Source organism: Elephantulus edwardii, unplaced genomic scaffold (assembly GCF_000299155.1).
Source record: "Elephantulus edwardii isolate Elephantulus edwardi_28Jun2011 unplaced genomic scaffold, EleEdw1.0 scaffold00053, whole genome shotgun sequence".
NCBI classification, from domain to species: domain Eukaryota; kingdom Metazoa; phylum Chordata; class Mammalia; order Macroscelidea; family Macroscelididae; genus Elephantulus; species Elephantulus edwardii.
In genome coordinates this window covers 3265295-3285563 of record NW_006399803.1, presented here as the reverse complement: position 1 = coordinate 3285563, position 20269 = coordinate 3265295, and the positions used below count along the sequence as shown (strand labels likewise).

The 20269-nt window shown below is 38.6% G+C and overlaps 1 protein-coding gene across 2 annotated transcripts in view; it reads right to left on the bottom strand.

Moving 5' to 3' along the window:
- NR3C2 (nuclear receptor subfamily 3, group C, member 2) overlaps nt 1–20269 on the bottom strand; it is a 488297-nt gene that overhangs the window by 248612 nt on the left and 219416 nt on the right. For both annotated transcript variants that reach the window (XM_006886991.1, XM_006886992.1), the window contains exon 2: nt 17636–17775. In XM_006886991.1, coding sequence (XP_006887053.1) covers nt 17636–17775 — 140 coding nt within the window. The remainder of the gene's footprint in view (nt 1–17635; nt 17776–20269) is intronic.

The window sequence follows — 20269 nt, the reverse complement described above, 5'->3', positions numbered from 1 at the left end:
ATTGTTCTGTAGTTCCCACACTCAGTTGGGTCACCCTTCTTTGGAATGGGAACAGAAAGGGCAACCTAGGTAGAGCTTTCAAGCATGGAATTACAAAGGAAGAGGAACAGTTGTGAGCAGACACTAGTGACTGGAACATGGAATGTGAGAACCATGAATGAAGGAAAATTAGAAATTGTTAAAAAAGAAATGGAACGCATAAATATTGACATACTAGGCACTGGATTACTTATTAGTGGCTATTAATACTCTTCATGTCTACTCTTTTAGCACAATTTCAGGATACATTGGACAGTTAATCTCTATATCTCTGTCCTTCTCACACACACACATGCACACACACATTCACCTCCACAAACATTCCCCGTGTCCTCCAATCCTGGCAATATCAAATTGCAGAGCTTGACTCTACTGGGAAGACACTATGGTTTAGGCAAGATGAAAAACAATCATCCTGGACTAATTCTGCAATGGCTTTCCAATTAAGTGATCCAGCAAAAGAGGACGACAGGAGAATGCAATGTGTTTTCAAAATCTAGGTATAGTTAGAGGTTAAAAAAAATGAAGACGAAAGTAGTTGTGATCTTCCAAAGGATTTTATAATGTAAAGTATGACACTATCTTTTTCTTTGATTCTGAATCCAGGTACATTAGCATTAAATCCTGATCTTAAATACAAAGTTTTCCAACTGAGGCCCCTCAGTGTAACACTCACTAACAATAAAGATCAATCCCAAGAGTGAGGTAAAAATTCTACATCTTGCCAACAATAATACATGTTTTCCTTCCATCTTTGCTGTTTTTATCTCCTTCAAATTACATATACTACATGCATAAAAAGGCATTAAAGTTTGTGGGGTAAAAAATTCCATGTCTTCCTTATAACGTATGTGTTCTTTAATTTTTACTGTTTTCTTCCCTTCAAATAAATATTTCCCATGTATGTAAAATAACTGACTTTCAGTATTTCACATTTGAGAATCAAGACACATTGATTGAAATCACTTCCTAGCAAATAAATTATTTTATGAAAGATAATGTTTATTGATTTATTGTTTTATGAAGAAGTTCAAAGACATATAAACTTAACTTCTATCCTCTACTGCTGATATCTTTAAGACAAGACAATTATTTGCTAAAATTCTAAGCCCAGTGTTATTCTGAAGTCCATCCATGTGTTTGATTCTATTTGTGCCATTGTTTCTATATAGAAATGACTTCACAACCTTTGTTGTTGGTGGTGCTTTATAAAGATTCTTTCTGGAAAATTCTAGTAGTAATGATTCAAAAGTTGTTGAGGAATATCCATGTATGCTGTGCTTGGAAATTCATGCTTCACCCATAGGGCTTCTAGAAGTATTTCTAGAGGGATAATATGAATCTCAAATCCCAAGTTCTGGTTCTTACTTCCAAATTGAGAAAGAAATGAAATATAAGCAGGGATTTGGAGGAAAGAAAAGAAACTGGTTTTCCTTTCCTGACTTTTTGGTCATATTTTATAATTTTCATTGTATTGCATTAAAATAACCTTAAAGTAATAAACCTGTATTATATCTGCAGGGCTGTGCATAATGAAGAGTTTATACACAATTTCTTAGAAAGCTTAGAACACCCACTCTTCTGCTAACTTGCCATAAATGGTACTTTTTATTCTTGTTGATAGTGCGATACCCATCCAGATTTATGTTCTTTAATCTTTTGCTTTATTTCATTTTTCACTTGTTATTTTTACTGTTAAAAATGTATACAAAACATTTTTATAAAAGACACATGAAGCAGGCAAATGTCAGTGACATGATGGAAGCTTTAATCTTCTATTTGTAGGGAGAAAAGACATCTCTCTCTCTTCCTTGGAGAGTGTTCCTGACTGGGTGAGGTATAAGAGCTCACTGTTAATTAGCAACACAGCACATCCAGGAAGGTGATGCTTTTGTAAACATAATGTTGTAGTCAATGGATTCCAAGAGCTCACATGCATGAAAGACTTTCTTCAAGCAGGGCTAACCTTGAGGCAAAACAGACACACTCTTTTGTGAGTGTTGTGAGCTTCATTCCTTGCTGTCAACCTGCTCATCCCTTGACATGAAATTAGTTGATGCTTTTAAAATCGGGAAGGGGTGTGAAGAGACAGTGTTAGAATGTGTATAGATAACTCTACAGGATAGATAAATTGCAGGAGATACAAAAGACTTCATGCTGGCATTTGAGGTTTCCCCCTTCTCTTGTTGTGGTATCTGGTACAAGTGAGTGGAGTGTGACTCCTGGTGACCCTGTGTACAATGAAACCCTGCCACATCCAGCACCCATTGTGGCTGCCACTGGGCCAATGCATCTCATTGAAGGTTTTACCAGGTATGATGTGTGTCTCCAGAGATGTCTCTCGTTGATTGCACAAAAATCACTGAGTGAAGAGCAGAGAGAGAGAAAGAGAGAGAAAGAGAAGAATATACCTTTTATATTTATCCCCTTATTTCTAGAAAGAGAAACACCAGCACTTTTTCTATCCTATCTGAGAGGCCCAGATGGGCGGTGAAGTGGACATCAAGGATGAAGGTGAAAAGAAAAGAATAATATACTACAGTAGGTATATACACCATTAGAGAGAGAAATATTATATGGAAAAAGAAACACTGGTGCTCTTTTAATCTGGAACAGACATTTTCTTCCTTCTCTATCATTTGTTGCTTTAAACTGTGGCTCCCTATGGCGTCAAGAAAGAAGCCCTCATGGTACCAAGATATGGACTCATCTGTTCACTGAAAGGCTCAACCTTTCAAGATAAAACCCCTCCATGAGGGATCAGAATGATCTACTTCAAAATAGATTCCAGCACAGAAAATTCTAGGATTTCTATTGACTTGATGGCAATACATGCTATGATGCCTCTCATTATTACTTTTAAGGTAACAACAGCCCATGCCTGGCCAATGATCGTTGCCTCCCTGATGCTGTTGTTTCTATCATTCTCTTCAGACTTCCAATACAATTCAATTCCATTCAAATGACAAGGAAAATTACTCAGAGCTGTCTTTGTAAAAGTAAATAAAGCCCCTACCAAATTACCTAATACCTAATTATGTACATTCACTCCTCACTTGGTGACATAGTTTGGCTTCAAAGACCAGGTTGTTACATGGAAATTGGTGTCATGCAGTTATGGACAGTGAGCACATTATATCATCATGTAAGTGACAAAGTTTAGAATCATGGTCCAGACAAGTCAGTACATAACATTAGTGATCCCTGCCCAGGTTACACTCACTGAGCACCTGGGTATGTTATAGTCAGATATGCATTTATTAATGTATAAAAGAGTAATAGAGTAGGCTTTTCCCTATTTTATCCTAAAATGTCTAATAATGAAGCAATTGAAAAGTAGGTAGGTGCTGTTGTGTTGATTGCCATCAAGCTGAGCATGAATCATAGTGACCCTATGAACAATAGGCCTGAAGCCTCTCTATAATCATCATTTATTAAAGTTCATAGAGTTTCCAGAGACATGTTGTTTAGGAAGTAGATGCCACTTCTGCTTTCAACTAGGTGTGTTTTATGTTAAACCTTTCAAGCAACATCTCTTGGTAACAAATGAACTTTTCTGGAATTTTCTCTCTGCTTTACTTTTTGCCTTTACCTTGAATTCTTAATTATTATTTTTTTTTTTTAGAATTATGATACATCATTCTCACAACCTCAATAGTTATAAACTCCAATCACCACATCTGCTTTTAAGGTAATTTATGTTTCTACTTAACATTGCTATCATGCCCCAGAATTAATCCACCATCACATCCTATCCACTCTTCTTTAACTACCCAGGACCCTGTGCAGGGCTTCTGCTCAGACTTCACTGACTCCATTCGAGATTGGACCCTGTGCCAATGATTTCCTATCATTCACAGTCATAGTCCAATTGTCTTCTCTCTTAGGTGGTGGCATCACAGATGGCTTATGGCACATTACCACGGGATGGTACTACCCAAAGCACTGCTTCTGTTATTTCTATCATAACTCATTCATTGCCAACCAAACAAAGCCAACTCAAAGCTGACTCTCCAATGAGTTTCCAAGGCTGTAAACTGTACAGGAGTGTGTTCATCTTTTTCCTATGGAGCTGCTGGTGGATTCAAACCCCAGAGAGGTCTAGCCTTTGGGTTAGCAGCGTAACCCCATGTGGACAGTGCCACTGTCAGGTGGTGAGTTCTCACTGTAACTATTAAGGCCTTACATAATAAGACTTCAGCATCTTTGTTCACATGCTTGCTTTATGCAGGTCAGACATTCACCGAGCTGGGTCTGCTCAGGTGGGTGCACTTAGCCCACATCTCCAGCCTCCATTCTCTGCTGCTTCCTCTTAAATCCCTAACCACCTTTGTGAACCTTCAAAGGACTCCTTTTCGGCATGAGATTGTAGTCAATTTAGCCAATTTTACTTTGGGTGCTAAATTATCCTAAAGAGTATGAAAGTATGCAAGTTGTGTGATTCCAATTGAAAAACAAAAGCGTGAGTTCCTCAGGCAATGGCTTTCAGGCATATTTCTGAGCCCTGAGTTGGAAGTGGATGGATATCAGACAGCATTGCATGAAGAGCACACATCTCTTGATGGCTCTTGGAGCCTGTCAAGTATATGTAATTTTTATCACACACAGGAAATGGAATATAGGAAGATAAAAATTTTAAATAAAGCTTTAGATTAATATCAAGATGGTAAAGAGGTACTTCAGTATGGTAATGGTATATATATATAAAATGGTATATATATATTAATTATGAAGTTCATACTTTAAGAAAAAATAGACTACCCATTTTCCCCCCATTAGGGCAACAGAAATTCAAGTGAGAATTTCAATTTAGAAGGGTTAGAAGTTAATTATTTAGAGTATAGCAGGATAACTGTTAAATTATAATGTGCTCTTCCTAAGTATTCTAGAGTCATAGATGTTGCCCTACTTTTTGCTGAGTGAAAATGTTTGGGCTCTGATAAATGACTCTCAAGGAAAGACAGCTCACAGGTTGAGCACAGAGAATCAGAATACCTGGGCTACCTGGCTTCACATTCTAGTCTGCCACTTTCTTCTTTCTACGTGACCCTGAACATGGTACTGAACTCCTGGGTGATCTCTAACATGAGTATAGTAACTCTTGTTTCCTTTGTGGCACAGTTGGCTAAATGGCTGGCTGTTAGCTGAAAGGTTGGTGGTTCAAATGCAGCAGTTGCTCTGCTGTGGAGAGATGTTACAGACTTCCTGCGAAGAGTTCTGTTCTGTCATCTAGGATGACTAAGAATGGAAATGCAAAAATACAACAGCAACAGGTTTATTTCATAGGATTTTGAGAGTTAAAAGAGAATATAAAAATAAAGCTCATAGCACAGAATAAGTACTCAAACATTTTCTATTGTTGTCATTGTTTCTAAGAGCTGAGTGTAATAAAATCCTCAGATTATATTAAATCTTACAGAAAAACAGTCCATTTTCTCTGTCATAATAATTGCTTAGAGTTCAGATTCAAATTCTACTTACTACCTTTTAAAACCCATGAAACCTTCAGACAAAGGAGGCTGTTAGAGAAACAAATGAGATAAAAACAAAAAGAACTGTCATAGTGCCTAGTATCTAGTAAACTCTCAGTAAATGACGGCTATTATCATAGGAGCACGCAACTATTAGGGAAGCATGGTGGTATAATATGAAATACAGCAGCCTACTAGTCTAATGGTTGGCAGTTCGAATCCACCAGCCACTCTGGAAGACAAAGATAAGCAGGCCGTCTCCTCTCACAAATAGGCACAGCTTCAGAAAAATGATGGGGGGTGGAGGTTTGACCAATAGTTGTTAATATGTGCCGTTGAGTCGCCTGCGACTCATAGTGACCCTATGTACAACAGCCCTAAACCCTTCTCTATCCTGTGGCAATCTCACTGTCTCCAACACATAGTAGTAGTCTTTTTTTTTTTAGATGATCATTGGACTAAAGAATTATTTCTTCTGTACTGCTACTTAAACTGAGACAAGTCTTTTAATATCAAGGGGGAAAAGGTTACTTACTCAATCTCAGGTTATAATTTGCATGGAATGAGTAAAGGTATATTTCAATAAAAATAAAACACTTCAATGCCGTAAACATATTGAAGTCTATGGGGGAGAAAATAGTCTAAAGGTATTATATTTTAGGGCATTATTTTTATCGTAGGAGTATGCAATGAGGGTTGCAGAGTAGATTATATTTGGGGGTACGGGGTGGGGTTTGGGGAGGTGTGGGGGGATTGTGTACCAATGAGGGAGTTTTTCTTTTGCTTTTCAAGGAGAGGAGCAAAGGGGGGGAGGGGTTTGTGCGGGGAGAAGGGTGCAACAATGAATGAATGGAATTCTAAAATCTCTGTAGATGTTCATTGAAATGAAAAATAAACAACCTAAATTTAAAAAAAAAATAAATAAAACACACATGTTTGGGGTTTTTTTTTTTTCCTTACAAACAAGCTTATCCCCTAAACTAACTGTAAAGAGCATCATGATTTTCGTGGTTTACCATTTTCTTTGGTACTGGTTTCTAGAAATCGGAGAACCCAGTTTGTAGCTAATCTCTATGGATCTCCACTACTAGCTCTATTTTTCTCACCTTTCCTTTCTCTTGATTTAATTTCACTTTCTTTGAATTCCTTTTTTAACTCATAACTCATTCCATAGGCTGCTCTGTATTTTTTCCCCCTAAAATGTGATAAACAAACACAGAAAATAACTTGGAAAATTACTCACTGAACTCCTGATTTATCCTTTTCAAATCGATCACGTGAAATGCACCTAATTTACATGTCTAAGCTTCCAAAACTCTCTTGATAAATCTAATTTACTTTTGGCCTCACATGTACCTACTTCTAATAAATCAAAATCACTTTCTAACAAATGACTTCCCCAACATATTTTCTATTTCACAGAAATAAAGGCAGGATGACAAAACCAAGCATAAATCCTATACATACTGTATTTTTTCAGGAATAAATGTTCACATGTGTATGATGGTTACAGCATGTAACGGTCACAGGAATGTAATGTCTGAGAGGGTTACACATTTGCAAAAACATCCTCTAGAAATAACATTAATTGCTATAGAATACCATCATGCACTATGTTGTTAGGTACCATCAGGCTGTTTATCAAGCAATTAATCAATAAATGTTACCTGTGCAGCTGCTATATATTTAGCACTGCCTCTCCACTCATTAGTCAATCAGCTCTGCACAGTATCTGGAATTGGGCTTTGGACAGGTTAAAGTGCCCGTATAATAAAAGCATAATGATGAACACAACAGCAAAATGGGGAGTGGAAATTTCCACAGGCTCAACAGTGTCTCAAAGTGAGTAAAAACTAAAATGCCAAGAGAGCCACTTTTCCGTGGGCAACATGGGAAAGGAAAGATCTTGGACTTCTCCTTAAGGGTCTGACTTCAGCCCACTTTTTGTCCCTTCGTTCATCTCATCAATGCATCTACATTCATGGATGATTCTTTATTGCTCAGGCTTCAGAATCAAACATTCTACTTTCTGTACTCTCCCAAGGGCATTTTAAACTTTTGGTCCTAAACTAAAATTCATCCCAATAGCTTTCACTTTGCCTTCTGTAACATCAACTTCTCACATCCAAGTATAAATGACTAATTTATTATGTATGTTCTCTCCCTCTCTCTCTCTCTCTCTCTCTCTGTCTCTCTGTCTCTCTGTCTCTCTCTCTCCTCTTTGCCTCTCTCTTTGCCAGGAAGAAAATGCCAGTAGGACAGGGATCATTATCTATGTTTTGCACCGATACACTCCAAGATGTGCCTACATATGTCTAGAATGAGGAACTTGACATTTGGTCTCAAATTCTCAGTGCAGTGGAGTTGGAGCTGATTCAAAGCTGAACCTCCAGGGGGCTTTTGGGAGAGTATAAACTTCACAGGTAGAGATTGCCCATCTTTCTTCTGCTGAGGAGCTGGTGAATACAAACCACCGAAGAGGAGGGAGATGCAGTGCAATACCCCGCGGACTAAGCCATCAAGTGTCAATCTATGTTGGCTGCACGACTGAACCTTATCTTTCTCATATTCTAATCCAGTTCCTGGATTCCTCATGTCAGCTAACAGCATGTATTTGAGGAGTGGTTCCCTCTCCTTGCTTTACCTTCAAACACACACTGGTCAGTGCTGTTCCCCAAACTGTCCTCATATGTCTTCTCTCCTCTCCATTCTTAGCCCCAGTGACCAAATTTTAGACTAGCTCATCTAGAGTTTAAATGACTAAAACAACTGCCAATACTCTTGCTCCTTAAATAAACACAACAAATAGGCAACAATGCAAAACTCAGTTTTTCATTCACTTGCTTTAACTTTCAGAGGTGAGGCTTTCCCTAACCATAAATTCAGACTCCTCCTTAGAATTCTAGAGCCCCAGTCTATTCATTAGGGGGTCAGGTTCTAACCCAAATGTCACATGTCTCTACCAGTTCTTATCTTTCAGTGGCTCCGAGGGAGAAAGATGGGCAATCTCCTCCTGTCAAGGAGAAGCTTGGAAACCCAATAGAAGTTTGGCTAGGAGTTAGTTCTAACTAAATAACAAAAAAATTGAGGGTTTTTTTTATTGTTTTGTTTTTATTTATAATCTGTTCATTTAAGGAGCTCGGGTGGTATAGTGTGTTACATACTGGCTTGCTAAACACACAGGTGGTTCAAATCTAGGAGCACTTTTCTTTCATAAAACTTGACAACCTTAGAAACCCAGCAGATGGTCACCATGAGTCGAAATGGACTCAACAGCAATAGGTCTGGATTTTGGTATTGAATATGTTCATTTAGTCTCACCTCTCTCACATCACACTTCAAATTACATGCAGGAGAAACACCACATTGTTTCTGGTTCCCTGTGCACACACACAGCCTGTCCTTGTGTCCCCCTAGAACTGTCAATACTAATCTTTCAAGAGTCAAATTGGGGGTCAAGCCTTCCCTGACCTTCTCAGTAGGCCCAAATGCCACGGGTCTGCATGTTCCCATAGCAACTAACTGCAGTGACATAAAAGAAAAAAATCTGGGCAAGCATTTGCCATTAACACTAATGCCTTATGCTTATAAAAGGGGAAAAAGGGAGTGTTTATAAAAATCATAGCGAAAATCTACTGTGTAGGTATTTATTTAAGCTCTTACACTTTAAAAAAATTAGAAAGAATCAGGTTACCTGTTTCTTAATTCCTGGTAAAGTGAAAAAAAAATATTCAACTTCATCTTTAAGATGTTTTAACAGAAACCTGTGGAAGCCAAGGCAGATCATGGATCTGTACTGGTGGCAATGAACTTGCACGCTCATAAGCTTCCTGTACATGGTTTATAGGAACACTAAGGAATGTATTTTATATCATGAACTGAAGACATGCAAATTAATAACTTGTATTATTCTTTTGCTTTATTATCTCTTTAGTTTTGAAAATCCTTATGTTGTTGTTGCTGTCATGTACCATCAAATTGGACTCATAGCCAACCCTCCAGTGGGTTTTCAGAAGCAGTTAATTTCACAGGAGGAGAACTCCCATCTTTCTCCTGTGGAGCAGCTGGTGGATTTGAACTACATGCCTTCAGGATTGTAGTATAGCTTCTTACCACTTACAAACTGTGAGATGATATATACATTTTCATTCTCCAATACTCAAACTCATTGCTGTGGAATGAGAGTGGATTCTGAGTTGACCCGCCAGCAGGTTTTCAAGGCTGTAAATCACATGGGTGGAGACTGCCCATCTTCCTCTTGTGGGGTGGCTGGGGGATTTGAACCACCAGATATGCCTGATAGTTGGCAGTATAATTGCCTGAGGACCTGGTGACCAGAGCTCCACGCATGGTATTATGTAGCCATTCTAAGTTAGATATATCTATTAGATTTTAACTTTTCTTTTTTAACACAATCCTTGTAGTATCAATCTTTCTATCTTACATACACACACAAACACATATGTGCACATACACTTCCCTCAGACTCATTCATTTGTCCTTTCCTTTTATTCCTGATAATGTTCACAATACCAGTAGGGAGACTGAGGCCTACTGTCTCCAAGTCAATTCTGACAAGTAGTAACTCCTGTTAGAAAAGAGAACTCCTCAAAATTCTTGGCTGTAATTTTTACAGTAGCAGGTCACGAGGTCTTACTTCTGTGACACCATTGGGTAGAGTCAAACTATAGGTCTTTTATATATAAATAACTGAGTGCATACCAGTTGCACCACACACAGAGTAAACTTTGATAGGGAAGCTTGGGTATATATCCCAGGATCAACTTATTTTCCTCTGGATGAGTTCAGTGTATTATTTAATTTTTAGAAATCTAAATAAAATTAAAAATAAACTATTACATTTCCTTGAAAACAGTTTCCCTACCTACAAGATAATCTAGAAATTTTTGATACTTGATTTATATTCTGGTGAACTACACATAAAAGAGTTTTAGATACATGTTCACATGCTTGGTTCTCTTACAACAATGCATTTTTTAGGAACCCCAAGATGAATCTGCAATTGCATGTTTAAAAGAAATTTCATTTCAGGAAATACATTTATATATCATTTACTTAGAGTGAAATGTCTGAGCATAGAAATTTATACCATATAATTTGACTGACCTTACCAAATTACGGACACTTTAGCATAATAAGTCTGCTCGAGAAATATTAATTTAATTGACTTTATAGAAAAATGAACTCTCTTCCTCTTTTATAGCCTTACAACTATTCAGTGATTTGTGGTAGCTGTGATTTCCAGACATGGTTTGTATACTAAATGCCTGAAAAGGAAATTAAGTTATAAAATAGTATGTGAAATCCCTGAAAAGGAAATGAAGTTATAAAATAGCATGGGCAATCTAGTCAACTCTGTTTATTAAGGGATCACAAAAGGAAAATCCACATCCAAGATGACTGGCAAGTTGTAGTTAGAAAAATATGGAGACTGACAAAACTAGAATTAGAAGCTAAAAACTGGAAAACAAAAGGCTTGTAAGAATTCCTTGGCTAATTCCATTGTTAGCTGACTGATGGGGTAGGGGGTCACCTAATCTTGAGTTCTCTCAGACAACATAAGTATAGTCATTTGTACATTTAAACATGTATTTTGTGCCAGGAGCTCTGGTAGAGGAAAGAAATTGCACTTTTAATACAAAGGTTACCTGTCTCTGGTGATTCAAATCCACCAGCAGCTCCACCAGGAAACAGATGGGCGATCTCTTCCCATGTAATTTACAGTCCCCAAAAGCCTACTGGAAGGTCAGCTGTGAGACGGTTCCTACTCCGGCAATTAGTGAGTAAACAGCTACAGTCATCCTAGATTCTGGAAATAAGCAAGACTATCCTTCCATTAAAAAAAAATATGTAAGAGAAGAGCTAAAGGACTAGCCAGAGTTTTAGTGCTCTCTTTATTGTGCAATTCCCAGAGGTAGGACTGATCCAGTCAGTAACAGAGGCTCATTCCTGAAGTGCACAGCCGCAGTCCTGGAAAATCCCTTCCAGAGGATTTCAAACCTCCCCTTTTCCCATTTCCCCAAACTCTCCTTGCGAACTGGTAGTCTAGATGAATTTTACTATCTTAAAGGGAAGGTCTATGGACAACATAATACAAGAAAAAATGAAGATGTGAAGAAAAACGAAGATCTATGACATAATTTACGTATTACACTAACACAATGTTGTTTCCATGTTCCTTCAGGAGCTGACCTCAGCTGGTCTTTCAGCAGGTTTTCAGAGACAGTAAGTTGCGCAGGAGATTACCTATTGTTCTCCTGCAGAGTAGCTGGGAGATTTGAACCACCTGCCTTTGGGAATGCAGCACAGCTCTTCTCACCAGTAGGCCATTAGTTTTATCATTTAAATCGCATTTCTGCATAGATATCATCAGAGAACTTGGAATTTGTTCTTAGATACTAACAATAATCTCATATTCTGATACCAACTGTCAAGGCATAGTCTAGGAAATTGTGCTGCTAAAAATCCAAAGGCTGCACCTCTCTGGCAGTTTGAATCCGCCAGTGGCTCTGAGGGTGAGTTACCAACTCTTCCTCGTCAGTTCCTTCTCTCCTCTGCTCCTGTATAATTTTTTTCCCTTGCACTTAATAGAAGGTCAGCTATGAGTCAATTCTGAGTTGATGGGAATGAGTGAATGACAATTTATAAAACACCAGAAAAGTTTTATTTTCATATATTTTTTAAACTAAAATGATAATATTTGGGAAATATTCCCTATCTCATTTACAGAGAGAGACCGAGACCTTGGTAAATCAAGTTTGTCTGAATCTCTTACCGTCTGAGAGGCAGATAGAAGTCTCCTCTACAAGAAACAAACACACATGCACACATGCACCATGTGTGCCTTGATATTGAGGATAAAAATGGTTCTAATAAGTTTTCATAGCAAATAAACTATTTTTAAAATAAAATTATAAACTTCCACTTCTGAAGTAAAATGAGAAGACTTTTAACAGATGTTACTGGCACATGAGGTATTCTTGATAAAGATTCTAGATGTTTTTATATTAAACATGTAAAAATTTAAAAAAATAAGCACACATCTACAAACCAAATTCTCTGAATAAAACTCACAGTGCTGTTATAAGATAGAGTCGAAGTGCCCCATAGTGTTTCTATGACTGTAAATCTTTACCTAAACAGACTGGCAAATTGTCTGATGGAGAAGCTCATGAGTTTGAACGACTGATCTCTTGGTTAGCAGGGAGCTGCTCTAACCATTACACCAATACAGCTCCTTAAATACATAGAAACACACCTTAAGTCTGTCCCACTCAAATTTTGAGGCCTTGAGCACCAATGAGCATAGACCAAATGAGCTTGGGGAAGATATCAAGAAAATCATCCATGAAGAATGCAAAAGATCATTACAAAGGCTGAAGGAAAAAAGACCAAGATAGATGTCAGATGAGACTCTGAGCATTGCATTAGAGCACCGAGAAGCCAAAGGTAAAGGAAGAAATCAAGAAATCAAAGAGCTGAACAGAAAATTTCAAAATAATGAAATGTGCAGAGAGCTGGAATCAGAAAAGCAAAAGGGCTGAACTTGTTCAGCATTTCTTAAGCTGAAGGAGTTGAAAAACAAATTCAAACCAAGGGTGGCAATACTTAAAGATAGTTTGGATAGAATGTTGAATGATCCAGGAAGTATCAAAAGAAGATGGAAGAAGTACACAGAGTCACTGTATCAGAAGGACTTGGCTGACATAGAGGAATTTCATGAAATAACATATGAGCAATAGCCTATGGTGACGAAGGACGAAGTTCAAGTTGCTATGAAGGAATTGGCAAAAAACAAGGCTCCAGGAGTTGACAGCATACCAACTGATTTATTTCAACAAACAGACGCTGCCCTGGATGTGCTCACTAAGTTGTGCCAGGAAATCTGGAGGACAGCCAGCTGGCCAACTGACTAGAAGAGATCGATATTTGTTCCCATTCCAAAGAAAGGTGACCCAAAAGAGTGAGGAAATTATCGAACAATATCATTGATATCACATGCAAGCAAGACTCTGCTGAAAATTATCCAAAAACTTTTGGAACAATATGTCAATAAAGAAATGAGAGATGTGCAGGCTGGATTTAGAAGAGGTTACGGTACTAGGGATATTATAGCTAATGCTAGATGGATCTTGGCAGAAAGCAGAGAATACCAGAAGAATGTCTATCTGTGCTTCATTGACTATGCAAAGGCTTTTGACTGTGTGGATCACAACAAACTATGGCTGACTCTGAGAAGAATGGGAATCCCAGAACATTTGATTGTGCTAATGCGAAACCTATACTTGGACCAAGAGGCAGTCGTCACAACAGAGCAGGGAGACACTGGATGGTTCAAAATCAAGAAAGGGGTCCATCAGGGATGTATTCTGTTTCCATATCTTTTCAGTCTGTATGCAGAACAGATCATCCGAGATGCCGGGCTGTACGAGGAGGAATGTGGCATCAAGATTGGTGGAAGAATCATCAACAACAGCGTTATGCAGATGACACAATGATGCTTGCTGAAGCGCTTGCTGAAGAAAGTTGAGGACTGAAGTCTTCAATATGGATTGAAGCTCAATATCAAGAAAACAAAGATTCTCACCACTGGAACAATTGGTAGCATCAGTATGGATGGTAAAGAGATTGAGATAGTTAACAGTTTTAGTTTGCTTGGTTCCACAGTCAACACTCTTGGTAGCAGCAGCCAGGAAATCAAGAGACAAACTACATTGGGAAAGTTGGCTGTGAGGGACCTCTCAAGAGTACTGAAGAGCAATGATGTCAGGCTGGAGACTAAGGTGCACCTGATCCAGGCTATAGTCTTTGTAATTACGTGCTATGGATCAGAGAGTTGGACAGTGAATAAGGATGACAGAAAGAGAATTGATGCCTTTGAACTATAGTGCTGGAGAAGAGTGTTGAATATATCATGGACTGCTAGGAGAACAAACAGGTTTGTCCTGGAGAGGGTGAAGCCAGAATGCTCCTTGGAGTCAAGGATTCTGAAGCTCCATCTGACATACTGTGGGCATGTTGCAAGGAGGGACTGGTCCTTGGAGAGGGACATCATGTTTGGGAGAGTGGAGGGACGGCACAGGAGAGGAAGATCCTCGATGAGATGGATCGATTCTGTGAGTGGTAGGAATGAGTGTGTTTGAGATGGCGAGGTTGGCACAGGATAGAACGGCATTTAGGGCTCTTGTACATAGGGTTACTATGAGTCGTAAGTGACTCAATGGCACAGAACAACAGCAATAATTAATTGGAACACATATGGCAGAAATCACATGTTGTTGTTCTTGTGTACCATCGAGCTAGAACTGGCCTGTAGCTGAACCAGCAGATTTTTAGTAGCACTTATTTGCACAGGAGGAGACTACCCATCCTTCTCCAGCAGAGTGGCTAGTGGGTTCAAACTACACAGCTTCAGGATTGCAGATTGGCTTCTTGCCACGAGGCCACCAGAGCTCCCTAATACACTTGACTAATTATGCCTAGTCATTATATAAAGTCATTGTCATAACAAACTGCAGAATGTGGTACCCTAGGGCACAGGACCACATGCCAATAAACACAAATCAATTGCCATCAAATAATTTCTGACTCATGACAACCTCCATCAGGTTTCCAGTGCTGTAGATCTCTATAGGAGGAGACTGCTACAGCTGTTGGTGAATTCAAATTGTTGATGACTAAGATTCCAATCTTAGTCCATCCTGTGATATCCCACTCCATCAGGGCTCCTTAGTGAGTACACAGCCCAGACAACTGTGCTCCTTCTACAGTCTACTCTCCAGTGGTATTAATTTCTTAGAACTTTATTAAACTCTTCCTCCATCTCAATTCCTTCTATTCTCTGCTGCTTAGAATTTTCTGCCTTTGTGATTTAAGGAAGAACTTAAGAGTTCTCGAGTGTTTATCAGGCAACTGAAAATTTCAAACTATGTACACACTGAAAACACACACACACACACACACACACACAGAGAGAGAGAGAAAGAGAGAGAGAGAGAGAGAGAGGTCTTTCCAATCACTTGCTATGCATCTGAGAACTGGACAATGAATAGGGAAGACAGAAGAAGAATTGATGCCTTTGAGCTGTGGTGTTGGAGAAGAGCACTGAACAGCCCCAGAATGGCCAAAAGAGCAAACATATACATGTTGGAAAGGGTCCAGCCAGAGTGGTCTTTGGAGGCAAGGATGATGAGGCTACACATAGTTTGGGCATGTTGCTAGGAGGGGCTATTCCTTGGAGAGGGACATGATGCTGGGAAGGGTAGAGGGCCAGCAAAGGAGAGAAAGACCCTCGACCAGATGGATTGACACGGTGACTGCTGCAATGGGCCCTAGTATGCCAGGAAGTGTGAGGATGGTGCAGGATACGATAGGTTTCAGATCCTCTGTTTCTAGGGCTGCTATGAGTCATACTTGATTCGAGAGCACCTAACAAGAATAACAAACACACACTACATGCACCCTCTCATCCTTTCACACTGATGATGCCTTTGCCAAGGTTTTTAGGACCCTTTGATCATACAATCAAGTAGTCATATATAAATTTATGCAAACTCTTTGTGAACTTCAGAGTTGGCATGGCAAAAAAATAAAAAAAGTATAAAAATCCCAGGAGCTATACAGTCATTAGACCGTAGTTCAGGTTTGGGTTTGACTCCATAGGATTTTAATAGGGATGTAAGTTTGTGTATATGTGTGTAAACAGACTGAGTTCTAATGTGCTGGCTGAAATCACAGCTTATCTAAAGTCAAGTCTACAGTATGAGTTATGCTATCTAGGAATCCATTAGTTTGTGTGGGACTTTCTGTCACCCGTAATCAAGAGTTCACATCCTGGAAAAGGAATCACAAACTCCTATAACCAATTCAATGCTGGGATTAGGTAAGCTTGAATAATAAATAACAACCGAAAAACCAACGCCACAACTCATTGCCATTGAGCTGGAACTGACTGCCATTGTGCTTGGATCATCCAGTGGGTTCCCAAAGGCTGTAAGTCACAAAGGAGTAGCCTGTCTCTCTTTCTCCAGCAAAGCAGCTGGTGGATTTGATCTGCAGCCCCTAGGGGTGACAGCTCTCCTTTCCCTAAAGGCCATCAGCACTCCCTTCAACAATTAATAGTAGTCATGTTTATGTAAAATCACATGATTTCAGTTAAATATTTTCAGATCATTTTTCTTAAAAAAACAATGAAATATTTATTCATTTAGCTCTACACCCTATAAAGAAAGACATTATTTTGTGGTCTCAAGGAAAAAACGCAGACAAGACATTCAAGTTGCTTACATTCAACAAACAATTATATGCTCAGAAAAATCTTACTGAGAAACAATCCTTCAAAAGTCTTAATATTGAGCTCCTTAGTTAAAGTGTCAGTTGCACAATAATAAATACACTAACAGAAAAATTTCACATTTTCACCATAGTATTCAACATCAACAAAACCATCTGGACTAAGTTGCATGTTAATTAATTGCTGTAAGTGGGGGTGGAGAAAGGCAAAAACTTAAAGACTATTTATCCTTAAGAAGTACAATTACACGGACAGAAACAAAAGCCAGTTTAAACACACAACATTAATCTCAGCCAATGTTTTCGTTTACTGTTCTCTTAGAACTCTTGAGCAGGAAGAAAGGACCTAGGATCTAAAGTAATTGCTAAATGAAATGATTCAATATTTGACATAATTGAAGCCACAGAGTCAATGCTGATACTAATGTTTTAATCCGTCACAAACACCTAAATTTATCTAGGGGTAAAAATGCACAGGCAAAACAGAGCACTATGAGCACTCAACAGAAATTGTCCAATTACCCATACTCTGGACCATGCATATTAACTTGGTGATAAGACAGCAGAATTGAAAATAAGCAATAACAATTTGTTTAAAGAGGTCTTCTTGAGTAGTTGATCTAAGCACTAAAATTTCAAATCTATTACAGTGCTCAGCTCCAGGCAGCAACAGACAAAGCATCAATATCACTCATCACATGAAAAAGTATTTTTGAAGAATTTCCCAGAAATGCTATCATGTCAACTGTGCCCATAAAACTTGCACACTGGGGGAAAAAATGTGTAAAAGCAGCTCCCATATGAACATTTACCTTCCACTGCTCTTTTGAAGAAAACTTTGCAGCTGCCACAGGTTACTACCCCATAATGGCATCCTGAAGCCTCATCCCCACACACCAAACATATTTTGGAAGGTCTTGAGGATCCAGTAGAGACACTTCGTAAGGTAGAGCTGGGGAAAGAAATAAAAATTTAAATAATTACACTGTCATGGTACAACGGATACATTACACAGCTTAATGCAAAATTGATCGATTATCATGGCCCCTATATGAATTCAGGAAGTGTACAATAAGTGGACATACATACTCTCGGGCATTGCAAAATAAAGGTAAAAGCTAATCCATGGGATAATGTTATCAATAATTCTGTATAGAGCGAACCTTCTCCCTAGTACTGAAAAATAGTAACTGATCGTGTATGTTTTAATCCTCTTTTGCCTGTGTAAGAGAGAAATCATAGAAAAACACTTTTCTCTAGATGGACAATGGGGAATCTTGAGTCCAAATTGTTTCAGCAGCAAGGAGCTACTACAATACTTATGCACATGCTTTACCCAGACTCAAGAGTATGTATTCCCACTATGCTCAACACACACACACTCTCTCTCACACACACACATACACACACACACACACACAAAGTATGTATTCCCACTATGCTCAACACACACACACACTCTCTCTCTCTCTCTCACACACACACACACAAAGTATGTATTCCCACTATGCTCAACACACACACACACACACACACACACACACACACACATATTCTTCGAAACCATGTGATCATTTAAAAGAAAATATACATATTCCTGCCCTTCTATGGGCAATTTCATTCCTCTATGCCCCTGACTTCTTATTTTAAAAATATTATCTTGTAATTTTAGGTGACACGTCAGCTCTAAAAACAATGTAGAAAGCACTTAGGGTTATATCTTACATGGTACCAAAATGAAAGATTCTGTTCAACTGTTTTTAGGGACAAATGCAACCCTGTAAATACCAAGTCGTTTCAGTCCTTTCCAAAGGGCAGTCTTAAGATTATATTACACATTGTGGCATTGGTTAATGGCATATTCTGAAAAGCATGCCTTCAGTTACAGTAAGAGACCACAATTCAATGACACTGGATACCCTGTATATGTGTACCAAGCTTGCAAAGTAGTTGATTTCTTCATCAACAGCCCACATGTATGTATTGAATATTTACTCCAAGTCACACTATGCAAGATGTTGACGAAATACTGTTATTGTTTTTTTGTATTTTTTTTTAAATGACAAAAACAAAATAAAAAAATAAACCCAATAACCAGTCCTTGGCTTCAAAGTTATTGAGGACACAAATGGTTAAGGTAAGTGCTTTGCCTGAAAAGGGTGGGAATATGCAATGAGAACACACTTGTTTAAAGGTGACAGCTGGACTGAGTTTTGAAGCATGACAAGGTCACAGTCAGACAGAGAAAAGTGGCAAAAGAAATGGAACTTGCAATGGCTCACACACCTGGGTGGAGCATACAGTAACACCTCCAGAGAGATTTGCTATCGTCACCTCACAGTCATAGTTTATAGGGAGAAAAAGACAGAATGAAATAAGCCAACAGGCTAAACAGATTTTGTGATGATGATGAGTTCCCTGTTTTCCAAATTTGCTAAAATATAAAAATATTGCATCAATAGTTTCCCCCAACAATTTAAAATGTTTTAAGTAGTACATTCTTAGCAAAAATAGATGAAGAAAAAAAACCCCAACTATTCGGCTGGTGGAGCACTGTGGCATGACTGACTTTCTAGAAAATGACTTCTTAAATCAAAGACTGAATCAATGTTTTCCAAAGTTGTTTCCTTTCCCAAGCAAAATGCTTTTTATTATTTTTATTAGTGTCCTTTGACTTCTTTATGGCATTCAAAACATTCCATTTCAGCATCAGTAACTTCTTCAATGTTGCAGCCAGTAAAACTCAATGCTTACTCTGTCTGCCTAGTCTTACACTTCACAAGGAAGCACCAGAGCTTTGTAAACATTCCGAATATCACTTTAAAATCATCATTAAGATGCAAGGTCTTTTTCACAGCTACAGGCCTACATGGAATTTTGTGTTCTGCTGGGACTGAGCCTTAATCCTAATATGTCAGGGCCAGTAAGTTCTAGTCTTTGCTGTTGTTATGTGCTGTTGAGTCACAGAACTACTCAAAGCTGACCCTTTAGTGGGTTTGCAGAGGCTCTTAATCACATAAACTTTGACTTGGGGTGTTGGATAAGAGTACTGAATATCCCGTGGACTGCCAAGAAAATAAAGAGATACATCTTGGAAAAAGCACAGCCAGAGTGCTCCATGGAGACAAAGCCGACAAGGCTTTATCTCAGATGCTTTGGGCATGTTGTTAAGAGAGGCTACTTCTTGGAGAAGGGTATTATGGGAAGGTGAAGGGTCAGCAAATAGAGGAAGATTCTCAATCAAATAGACTGACACAATGACTGCTGCAATGGGCTCGAGTGTGTCAGAAATGATGAGGATGACACAGGATAGGACAGGGCTCAGATCTGTTGTTCATATAGGAGCTATACTTGACTTGAAGGCAATAAACAACAACAAATTATGGGTTGTTGTTGTTGTTATGTGCCGTCGAGTCGCCTGCGACTCATAGCGCCCCTATGCACAA